This window comes from Chiloscyllium punctatum, chromosome 41 (genome assembly GCF_047496795.1).
Source record: "Chiloscyllium punctatum isolate Juve2018m chromosome 41, sChiPun1.3, whole genome shotgun sequence".
In the NCBI taxonomy this organism is placed as follows: Eukaryota; Metazoa; Chordata; class Chondrichthyes; order Orectolobiformes; family Hemiscylliidae; genus Chiloscyllium; species Chiloscyllium punctatum.
Genome location: NC_092779.1, coordinates 25,612,848 through 25,624,285, shown reverse-complemented (window position 1 = coordinate 25,624,285; position 11,438 = coordinate 25,612,848). Strand labels below are relative to the sequence as shown.

Sequence of the window (11,438 nt, the reverse complement as noted above, 5' to 3'; positions counted from 1 at the left end):
ATGCAGTAAAGTTTTTCTGAAACAACTGGCTGCTTAATGATTCACCTAGAGCCATCTTAACCTGCCCTAACCAGTGCCTGAAGTTTATCTTTTAAAAATCATAGCGCAGTGACTCAGGCCTGCCCAGGAATATGCATTCTTTCAAAGGGTTTTTGAGAGCTAATAGCAAGACATTTAAATAATGCTATCATTGTAAATGGCTGAAAGTGCTGCGAAAAGATTTTCTGCCTGTACTTGGACAATATGGAAGAGTTAAATTACCTGAGTTTAAACAGAAATATAAGAGGGCATCAGAGGGCAGCAGATCATTAACTAAGAAGAACTTGTAGCTTTTTAACTGGAAATGTTAGATATAAATATGTTGGTATTATTTAATTTGTTTTCCCTTGCTGCAGAACAGATTTATGTTGAAATTTTGATATTGTAAGTATTTGTTAGACTTTACATTGTCAGTTTGTCAACATTCAAGACCCCAAATCAACAAATGGGAAACATCATGTTTCAATTTCATTGTACAACAATATTTGATTCCTTCAATTGATTACATTTTTGCAAGAAATATGTTGAAATTGCAAACCTAACCTTCTTTTACAAGATTTTTAATGTATATTTTCCTGCAGTTTACAAGAATTTGTTAAAGACTGTGGGAGTTCCACAAAGAAAATGGTGGATGATTTGTTGAATCAGATCACTGCAGGAGAACATTCCAAAGCTGTCTATCATTTATCACAGGTAAGAACTTATTTGCATGCTTTACTAATCATTGCTGACACGGTGGTTATTATAGATTATACTAAAATAAATGCTTAGTTTGAGTGGATACCTAAGGGGAGAATGGAATCACTTGGGGGAACAAACTAGACAAAATTGTTTCAATTTTGCAGAGGAAAATGGGTGACACTTGAGGTTATTGACTTTTTCAACTCACGGGAGTAAGGACATGGAAGGAACATACACAAAGAGAGTAAGCTGCTGATTATTAAGGTCTTGGAAGATTTCTAGTCTCAATGCTACCACAGTAATTTTGAATTCCAAGAACAAACTTGAAGTGTAAATTCTACAGAAGCTTCACTCAGTGCCAACTTTGGCAGATAAGGTAGCATGCTTGCCTCTAACTCCAGGATTTGAACCTAAAAATCGAGACTTCTACTTCTCTGTAGCTTTGAGGGATTGCTGCATTATTGGAGATGTCCTTGGAATGACGTGGCTGACCTCTGTCAGGCATAAGACATTCCAAGGCAGTATTTCAGATAAGAACAGGGAAGTTCTTTCCAGTGTCCTGGCCGATATCACAGAAATGTGTCATATTGTCGTAATGCTTTTTTTTTGGTGTTTGCAAATTGGAAAAAGTGAGAACTGGAGGTGAGAGTCAAAACGTGTGGCACTGGAAAAGCACAGCAGGACAGGCAGCATCTGAGGAGGAGGAGGAGAGTTGATGTTTCAGGCATGTCCTTCATCAGGAATGTGGGGGAGGGGTAGGGGCTGAGAGATAAATAGGGGGGGTGAGGTGGTGTGGGAGAGGGTAGCTGGGAAGGTGATAAGTTGATGCTGGTGGGAGGGTGATGGTGATAGGTTGGAAGGGAGGGTGGAGTGGATAGGAGGGAAGGAAGATGGATAGGTACGACAGTTCAAGAGGGTGGTGCCGAGTTGGAGGGTTGGATCGGGGATGAGGTGAGGGGGAGGGGAGATGAGGAAACTGGTGAAATCAACATTAGTGCAGTGTGATTGGAGTGTCTCCAGGTAGAACATGAGGCGTTTTCGTCCAAGCGTCGGGTGGCTTGGATTTGGTGGTGGAGGAGGCCCAGGACCTGCATGTCCTTGGCAGGGTGGGAGGGAGAGTTGCATAGGGTGATGGGGTGGTTTGGTGTGTGTGTCCCAGAGATGTTCCCTGAAACGTTCCGGAAGTTGGTGTCCTGTCTCCCTAATGTAGAGGAGACCACATCAAGAGCAATGGACACATAGATGACGTGTTTGGATGTGCAGGATGTTGATGGATCCTTTGGGGCCTTGGATGGAGGGAGCGGGGGAGCGGCGCTGGTAACAGGCGCAGGTTTTATACCCCATGTGGCGGCAAGGTAAGATGCCGGGAGTGGAGGGTGGGTTAGTGGGTGTTGTGGACCTAATGAGGTTGCAAAGGGAATGGTATCTGCAGAATGCTGATAGGAGTGGGGAGTGAAATATATCTCTGCTAGTGAGTCTGATTGTAGGTGGCAGAAATGGCGGAGGATAATGTGCTGTTTGCAAATTGTATACAGTTTAAAAGTACTGTATTAGCATTACAGTTCTTTGAAAACACTTTTTTTGGTGAAAAATGCAATATAAGTCTGTCTAAGCATGATGTTAATCCAATGTCTCTCACAATGAAGTCAACAGGGTCCCACGTGAAAATAAATTTTTCTGCCAGTTGACCTCCATCATATTTTTACTTTTGTTTTAAAAGTAAACTACCATAAAAATTGACCCCTCCATCAGAACCATTGCAATGTAATTTTTTAAAATGTTGTGTGTTGAAGTGAGAATAATTGTTGGCCTTCAAAAGTCCGGAAATATAAAAGATTCAGTCATAAACTGGAAACATTTTTTTTACCAAGAGAGTGGTTAGGTTGTCAAATGAAGATACCACGTACTGAAGCTGGGGCAAATAGCTTTGATGTTTTAGTAGAACTATGGATAAGTACTAGTGGGAAAAATGGATCAAGGGATATACTGAGTAGGGTGGAAGGAGATTTGTGTGGAGCATAACTTTGGTAAAGATTCCTGAATGGACTGTTTCTGTGTTTTACCTTCTGCAAAATTATTTTACAATGTTAGCATTTTTTTTCTTTCAGAAAAGAAATGTTGAACAAAAAGCAAGTAAAAATATTGATATGAGTCTTGACGTTCAGGTGAGTGTATAAAGAACTAGCATCATTCACTTTTACGGGAGTTAAAAAATACTTTGTCACCCATAGCTGTTCAATGCAGATTGCAGTGTATGGTAAAGACACAGGCCCAAGCTATTTAGTGAAGTGAAATGATGCAGGTCTTAATTCAAAGTGGCATTTTTGTATTTGGTATTTCTCAATTAGTACTTCCTTGTGTGTAAGGCATTAGCTAAGCACGCTTGCAGCTTAAGTGTAAGAATGTTCAAACCAAATATTATGACAACGCTCAGCATTCTCAATAAAGGCATCTCACAATCAACTTTGAGAGAGTACTTTTTAAAATGTGAGCTCAAATGAATTGTTAAGGTGGCTTCTGCAAATCGTGTGACAGTTGCCATTTGGGCCACAAACCATATTGAGTCTTTCATGAATACCTATTAAGTTGGATATAGATGAAGATATTTCACAGCCATCTTTGGAATTAACAGATCTTAGTTTAAAGTTGCTTAAAGTTCAAACTGCTTATTTCCATGGTTCATGCTGCACAAAAGAGGAGACTGAAACCCAATCCAATTTGTGGCAAATGGGAGTGATTGGCCAAGGTAACATGTTAGCTAGGCTTCAAAAGTGTTGACCCACAACATGGGATGTTGAATCAGTTTGATCACCATAACATATTTGGACAATGTCTTGAATTTATGAAAAGTTTCATGGTGAGATCACTGCTCACTCGTCTGCTTAAAGATCGGTCAGGAGAAGTTTGCTGATTGAATCACTAGCTCAACTAGTCTGCTTATCAGACTCTGAAATGACCTACAAGACACCAAGCAGTCATACTATTTAACCTGTTTTTGTTTCCTGGATGTTTGACTAGAAGATATAAAACATGGGAAAATATATGCCTCTAACTCTTTTTGATCTATACATCCTTGCTTACTATGATCTGCCTGTACTGCTTGTAAACATGACTTTTCACTGTACTTTGAAAGACATGACAATAAATCAATCAAATAAATAGCGACATCTTGAAAATGGAGGGGGAGCTGCTGGATGGTTTAAAATGCATAAAGGTGCTGATCAAGTGTACACTAGAACTTTGTGGGAAGCTAGGGAAGTGATTAGTAGGCCCTCTGCTGAGATATTTGTATCATCGATAGCCACAGGTGAGGTGCCGGAAGACTGGAGGTTGGCGAATATGGTGCCTCTATTTAAGAAGGGTGGTAAGGAAAAGCCAGGGAATTATAGACCAGTGAGTCTAACAGTCATGGTGAACATATTGTTGGAGGGATTCCTGAGGGACAGAATTTGCATTTATTTGGGATAGTCAGTGTGGATTTGTTCAAGGGAAATTGGTCTCACTAACTTGATTGAGTTGTTTCTTTGAAGTAACGAAAACGATTGATGAGGGCAGAGCAGTGGATGTGATCTGTATGGACTGGAGTAAGGTGTTTGACAAGGTTCCTCATGGTAGACTAGTTAGCAAGGTTAGATCACATTGAATACGATGAGAACTAGCCATTAGAATACAGAACTGGCTCGAAGGTAGAAGATAAAGGGTGGTGTTGGAGGGTTGCTTTTCAGACTGGAGGCCTATGACAGTGGTGTACCACTGTGATCGGTGTTGGATCCACTGCTTTTTGTCATTTTTATATAAATGATTTGGATATGAAATAGAAATGGTTAGAAAGTTTGCAGATGACACTAGTGGACAGAGAAGAAGGTTACCTCAGAGTACAATAGGATCTTGATCAGATGGGTCAATGCGCTGAGGGGTGCAGGTGGATTTTAATTTAGATAAATGTGATGTGCTGCCTTTTGGAAAGGCAAATCAGGGCAGGACTTATACGCTTAAGATCCTGAGGCGTGTTGCTGAACAAAGATCTTAGAGTGCAGGTTCATAGTTCCTTGCAAATGGAGTTACAGATAGGTAAGATAGTGAAGAAAGAGTTTAATATCCTTTATTGGTCAGTGCATTGAGTCTAGGAGTTGATAGGTCTTCTTTTTGACTGTTTTTACAAGATTGCTCTATAATGTTTGAAGATGCAAAGTGTACTAGTTGGAAGTATAGCAAGGAATAGGTAACTGGTGTAGTTTGTGCTGATTGTGTCTTGTGATTGCTTTGTGAATGTTAAGGCAAAACTCTTTCAACATGAAGCCAACAAAACCACGAGGTGACCTCCAGCACTTCAGAGGCATGGATTGGGAATGTAGGTAAAATGTCTGAAGGGAAGATCCTGAAGAGCTTGATGAATAACCACCACACTTGCCTGTTTCCTTAGCGGAAGCTGCAGAGACCTTGGAGATGCTTCAGGATTATGCACTATAGCACAAAAGCACAGAAACTGTGTTTTAATACACTGATGTGGTGGACTTATCTGAAAATAGCATGCGAAGCAGAGAAAGCTTACTGAGATTTCCAGGACTAACTGCCAGTACTTTTTTATGCCTCTTGTACAAGATCAGGCCATTGTAAGCAATGAATTCAAATAAAAAAGTCAAAGCACTATAATCCTACTGGACCAGAGGACTGTTGTCTCATTAGAGAGAGAGAGAGGTGGTTGTGGTTTAACCTGAGGGCCACCATGCCTCAGGCTGAGAGGAGAGGTTGAGAAGAACAGTCTCATTGAAGTCTCAGCTGGCATGGACAATGACCTTATGTGTTAACATCAGTCTACATTGCAATCAGCCATCCAAGCTATGCCAATACCATATGGTGTGGGCAACTTGAGAAATAAACATATTTTCACAAGTTTCCTGGATGACTGTTTTGATTTTTTTTAACATAAAGCACATGAGTAGATAAATCAGGTTACAAAGGGCTCCCTTGCCGATAGTGAACTTCTGTTCAGCATGAATCTTATGAACAAGCTTGGGAAATTCAACTTATTGCAATTTTATAGGGTCTGTTCTTGGCTGTGTCTGGGGTAAACTGTATTCAGAGACTTTAAATTCACTGATCAAATAGACCAAAGCATAGAAATGTCCCAGGTCAGGTTTTTTGGCTTTCTTTCTAATTGGTAGGCTTTATGGGACTCTTGATTAGAGTGGTGCTGGAAAAGCACATCAGGTCAGACAGTATCCGAGGAGCAGAAAAATCGATGTTTCGGGCAAAAACCCTTCATCAGGAATGTTTTGCCCGAAACATTGATTTTCCTGCTTCTCGGATGCTGCCTGACCTGCTGTGCTTTTCCAGCACCACTCTAATCTAGACTCTGATCTCCAGCATCTGCAGTCCTCACTTTTGCCTTTATGGGACTCTTCTAATCTGATAAAGAAGTATGCCACAGAGAATGGGTGCTCAATGCATATTTCACTAAAAGAAAACAAGTACTGAACCTACCATTAAGGATAATATCTAAAAAGCATTTGATAAGTAGGAACAATATACAATAAATGTTATCTGGAGTTCCATTCCCAATAAACATGTGGTGTCCCTACATCCCAGGGATTGCAGTGGTTGGCAGTCAATGCCAAATCCCACATATAATTAATTTTTTAATGAAAAATTTGTTGACATGCAATAGGTAAGTGAAGTATAGGGAAATCTGTCTCATGGACATTGGCCTGGAATGTTTGAGCACATTTTGTGATTTCAGTGAGGCTTTCACCCTGTCTGAATTGGCTGAGTGTATTTTTCTGGTGCATTTTTTAAAATCTCTTCCAGGAGGTTGAGGTTGAAAGAGAATATGTGAATTGAGTCAAGATGTTGTTCGTATTGCACCATAACTGTATGAGGTAGGGAGGATGAACCAATTGATCTTTTTAATGTCCCATCTTTTTTTGCATTCATTCATATTATTTATTCATTTGACTATGTGAAATTAATGTAGAATATGCAAATAAAAATATGTGGAATCACTGTAGAATAGGAGGAGGCGTCTTGCCCCATTAGGTCCATGACAGCTCTCTTGTGAGAGTATTACAGTTAGTGGCACTCCCTGCACTTTCCTTTATGATCCCACAAACTATTTTTCCCTTGTTGTTTTTCTGATTCCCTTTGAGAGTCACAGTTGCAACTGCCATACTCAAAGTATATTTCAGTTCCTAACCCCACATTCCTTAAAAGAGAAATAAATTATTCCTGGTTTTTCCATTGCTGCTTTTGCGCTCTCTGGTTCTCTTCATCTCCACCAATGGAGCCAGTTTTTTGTATCTGCTCTGTCTAGACCATTCATGATTTTGAACACCTCTGATCCTTAGAAAAGAGAGCTTTGATAACACCTGGACTGGGGAGCTGGGGTGTGTCTTAATTTGTGCAATTATTAATCAATTGAGTAAGTGAGAATTGCATGCAAGAGTTAAGGGATAGATTATGGGATTACTGACATATCTAGAAAGAACTAAAAATTGTGTTTATGACATAGAATTTCTTTGGCATAAACTGTTGTAATCTGAGAGCTTTGGAATGACAGAAATTTATGAAAATGTTTGCTAGTTAAGTGACCTGTACTTTTGTTATAGTTAGTTCTAATCTATAAACAAATTTTAGATTTCTCTTCATAAATTTTGATGTTCAATAGAGAATTTTTTTTGTATATTGCTCTATTTTCTGATTTCAGCTACATCGTATATTTATCTCTTCTACCTCTGCCATCATCTTAACCACTCCTTGCTTTGTTGTAGGCTCCAGCAATTTTCATTAAAGAGGAACCTAAACTGCAGCCTGCTTGTTCAGAAGCATCTAAACCATTAATGGTGAGATGATCTAACTGTTCTGAGGTTATGTTAAAAGTGTAATGCATATAAGTGTTTCAGGTAGAAAGAAAGACTTACGTTTATATAGTACCTTTTGCAACTTCAGGATATCTCAACATGAAATACAACCAATGAAAAACATTTTTGAAGTATAAGTTATATTATAAGAAGTATAATCCAACTTATGCACAACAATCTCTCAAACAGTAATGTGAAAAAGAGCAGAATAAAGATCATATTATAATTTAATACAATTCAAATGTTCATAACTTTTTGAATGCTACCTTACATTTATCTGGGATTTTTCATATTCCTCTACAAAGCCTCATTTTTCATGGAATGTCTGGGGCTGCATTTGGAATGTTTTGAGGCTCTGTGAGGCAATCACTAGAGGTGCATCCTGCAGCTATAGGTGAAAAATGCTCAGAATACAGCACAAGTAGGTGGAAAAGAATTAGGAAGTTAATTTTCCTGTTAATGAATCAGTCTGAATGAGTGATTTATCATGACATTTTCAGCTTTCACCTTGCTGCTGCAGAACGTATGGTTAAGGTATAACCTAGAAACCCAGAGAAGCACTGGAGTGGAGAAAACCATTGAGTTACCTTTAAAAGGCTTTTTAGAAGTTAAGCTAATGAGTATTCAAACCAAAATGACATCTGTGGTGTGGTAGTTTTGTATCACTGAGAGACTTGCGTTTGGTTTGAGACCAAAGAGGAATGTTTGGTTCTTTGGCCTCTGATTTTACACTTGATAACAACATCAAATATTGTGGTTGGTGTTGGTCAGACACTAGATCATGGTCAATGTCACCTGTTTAATGGTGGCATTGGAAGACTAAACAGCAATGCAACAAATCTCCCTGGTACACCACTAACTTGATATCTGTATAAAAAGTAAGTTCTTCTAAATTATTTGACTAAGAGGAAACGGTAAAATATTTGTACCTTCAGCAAATGCTTCAAGTCCACCAGAGGTGGTATAGCTAAAATGGAAATACTTGTAACATAAAAGATCAAGAATGGAAGGATTTGGAGCAAGAAGAGCTTGCTGTAGCTTAAAGAAGTTTTACAAGATGGATAGCATTAAAGTTTTACAAATTCTACTAAGTTTTGTATCCTCTTGAGTATTTGAATGGTGTGTCTTTTGATACACAATTTTATTGACAAAATCTGCGCAAAGGTGAGTTTGTGGGTTTGATGTCCCCTTAAAAGCCTCAATTTTCAACTCTGCTGGCAGGGAATTCAGACCAAATGTAGGGTTCTGCAGGGGCCCCTTGTTGTTGGGTATAGGATGGCTGGTTTGAGATATCCAATATCTGGATTGGGAAAGAGAGCCAAAATCCACCCCAGTTCATTCTTCCAATCCCATTCTACAATCTCTTTCCAATACTCTGGCAGTTGTGGCCTACCTGACTTGCTGATCCTGGGTCTGTCCCTCTGCTTCTCCCTTGTGGCAGTGACAGCAGTGAAAATAGTGAAAAACATTGGTCATTACCACTTAAAATGGCAGACTTTTTTTTCAAAAGAAGGCGCTGTGGGACAATTGTTGGCACACTTGCTGCCAGACAAGACCCCTGTCCCCTAGATTAAATTCCATCTGATGTGTGCAGCAGATGTTTATCATCTTTGAGTTAGATTCTTTTCATTCTGTGCTGTTGTCTAATAGATTGAATTGTTGAGGAGGTTTTGAGTCCAAGGTAATATCATTTCAATATGCACGCAATAAGCAGGATGATTCATCGATAATACAGAGCACATCCCTGGACACTACAGACAATCCACCTAACGTGCACATCTTTGGACTGTGGGAGGAAAACAGAGCACCTGGAAGAAACCTGTGCAGACATGGAGAGAACATGCAAATTCTAAACAGAATTCCAGGCTGGAGTTGAACCTGGGTTCCTGGTGCTTTTCAGGCAGCTGTACTATCCACCGTGCCATAATGTTCCTGCTATCCAAAAATAGCCCTATTTTACATCATGAACAGAAAAATCACTTTTCAATTTTTTTCCCTACAGCATCTGTCAAAAAAATAGAACACTACACCCAGACGTGTGATAAAAATAACGAGACGGCTGTCAGCACTCACTGTTTGAACTTTAAATTGCACAGCAACTTCCAGCAACCACAAAAGTGCAATTAAACTTGGAAATCAGGAAGTTATTGTGCAAGTTTCCCTGCTTGTCTATATACTTTAGATCAATATCTTAAGCTGAAATGGCCAAGCAAGTCAGTGACTTCAAAGGCATTTAAAGGATAGGCCATAAATGGAATTAAGTAGTGGCAGTTTTTGGATAAGGAGTCCTTGTGTTTTAAAAGGTATAGCTGGAGAGTAGGATGCATTTGTTTTGATCTTCCAGAATTCATGGGATTCTAGAATAGTTTTCAGTGATTAGAAGATCACATACTTAATTCTGCTGTTTTAAGAAATGAGGACGATTAATGGACAAAAAGCATTAAGTAGAAATAAATGTAATATTTTAAGATTGACTTTTGAAGTACTGTATACATTTCTGGTTGTCCTGTTATAGGAAGGATATTATTAAATTGGAGAGAGTACAGAAAACATTTACCAGGATGTTGCTAGGACTGGGGGTGGTATGAATTACAAGGATAGGCTGGATATAGATAAGGTGAATAGCAAAAGTCTTTCCCGTATGGTGGGTGAGATCAAAACTAGAGGGCATTTTTTAAGGTGAGAGGAGAAAGATTTAAAAAGAACCCGAGGAGCAACGTTTTCACAGAGTTGGTTTATATGTGGAGTGAACTGCCACAGGAATGGTAGATGCAGGTACAGGTACAGCATTTAAAAGACATTTGGATAGGTATATGAATAGGAAAGGTTTAGAGGGATTTGGGTCAAATGCAGGCTTGTGGGACTGCTTTAATTTGGGAAACTTGGTTGGCATGGATGAGTTGGAATGATGGGTCTGTTTTCATGCTGTGTGACTCTGACTATATTTGAATGGAAACATATTAACAAAACAGTTCTAATCTTACCCATCGCTTGATTAGATTTTTAAATACATGAATTGTGAATTGATCTACCTGTACCAAGAGATTCACACCTATAATGTCTGCGTAAAACCATTACTGAAGTGTGAAATGCTATGTGTCCACAACCTGAGAGAATTATTATGAACATATGAGTTTGGTGTAAGAGTGCATTTCTTCCTATCCCTAATAACTTTTCACCCTCTTGTTCACCAAGAATCTATCAACATCTGTCTTAAATGTATTCAAAACGTTTGCTTCTTCACTGCATATTGAGGAAGCAGCACATTTTTGAGAGACATTACAGGATTATAACTCTAAGCTGTGTTTTATGGTTAAACTTTGTAGTTTAAAAACAAAACTTTGTGATACTTTAATTACTACAGGCCGGAGGGGCAAATGGTAGTGCAGGTGACAACCGGACTGGCTTGGATTTCATCCCTGTAAAGTCTTATTCTGATGTCTCCTTGGATATTTCTTTATTGAACTCACTAGGTGAGTTGCACTTTGTACATGGTCTCTCTTCACAGTCTATTTATTAAAAGCCTTCAACTGGATAGGTGTACGTTTATCTTAACAGATACTTGTATGCAATCAATGCCAAAATTTTTGTTTTAAGAGAAATACTTAGCTAAAAATCATTGCTGACCACATAGAGTTGAGTTCACCAGACTTGTTTTGCATTTTCTGGAATTTGTCTTCATGCACTTTTAAGTTTGTAACCTATGTATATAACTAAATGCCAGTTCATATCTGGAGTGTTCTTGTGATGCTTAGCCGTTAAACTTAAGTTACCCTTTTGTAGTAGTTGTTCAGCTACCGGTGCCAGTGCAGAATACATATTTTTCTCTGTTGTTTTTCTGATTCCCTTTGAGAGTCACAG

At 38.9% G+C, this 11,438-nt stretch overlaps 1 protein-coding gene across 5 annotated transcripts in view; it reads left to right on the top strand.

Moving 5' to 3' along the window:
* The window catches only part of brd9 (bromodomain containing 9), a 71,065-nt gene that overhangs the window by 37,205 nt on the left and 22,422 nt on the right, over positions 1-11,438 (top strand). For 4 of the 5 annotated variants that reach the window (XM_072560578.1, XM_072560577.1, XM_072560580.1 and 1 more), the window contains exons 12-15: positions 621-732; positions 2,829-2,885; positions 7,488-7,559; positions 10,942-11,050. In XM_072560578.1, the coding sequence (XP_072416679.1) occupies positions 621-732; positions 2,829-2,885; positions 7,488-7,559; positions 10,942-11,050 (350 nt within the window). The remainder of the gene's footprint in view (positions 1-620; positions 733-2,828; positions 2,886-7,487; positions 7,560-10,941; positions 11,051-11,438) is intronic. The other variant, XM_072560581.1, reaches the window with a different exon arrangement.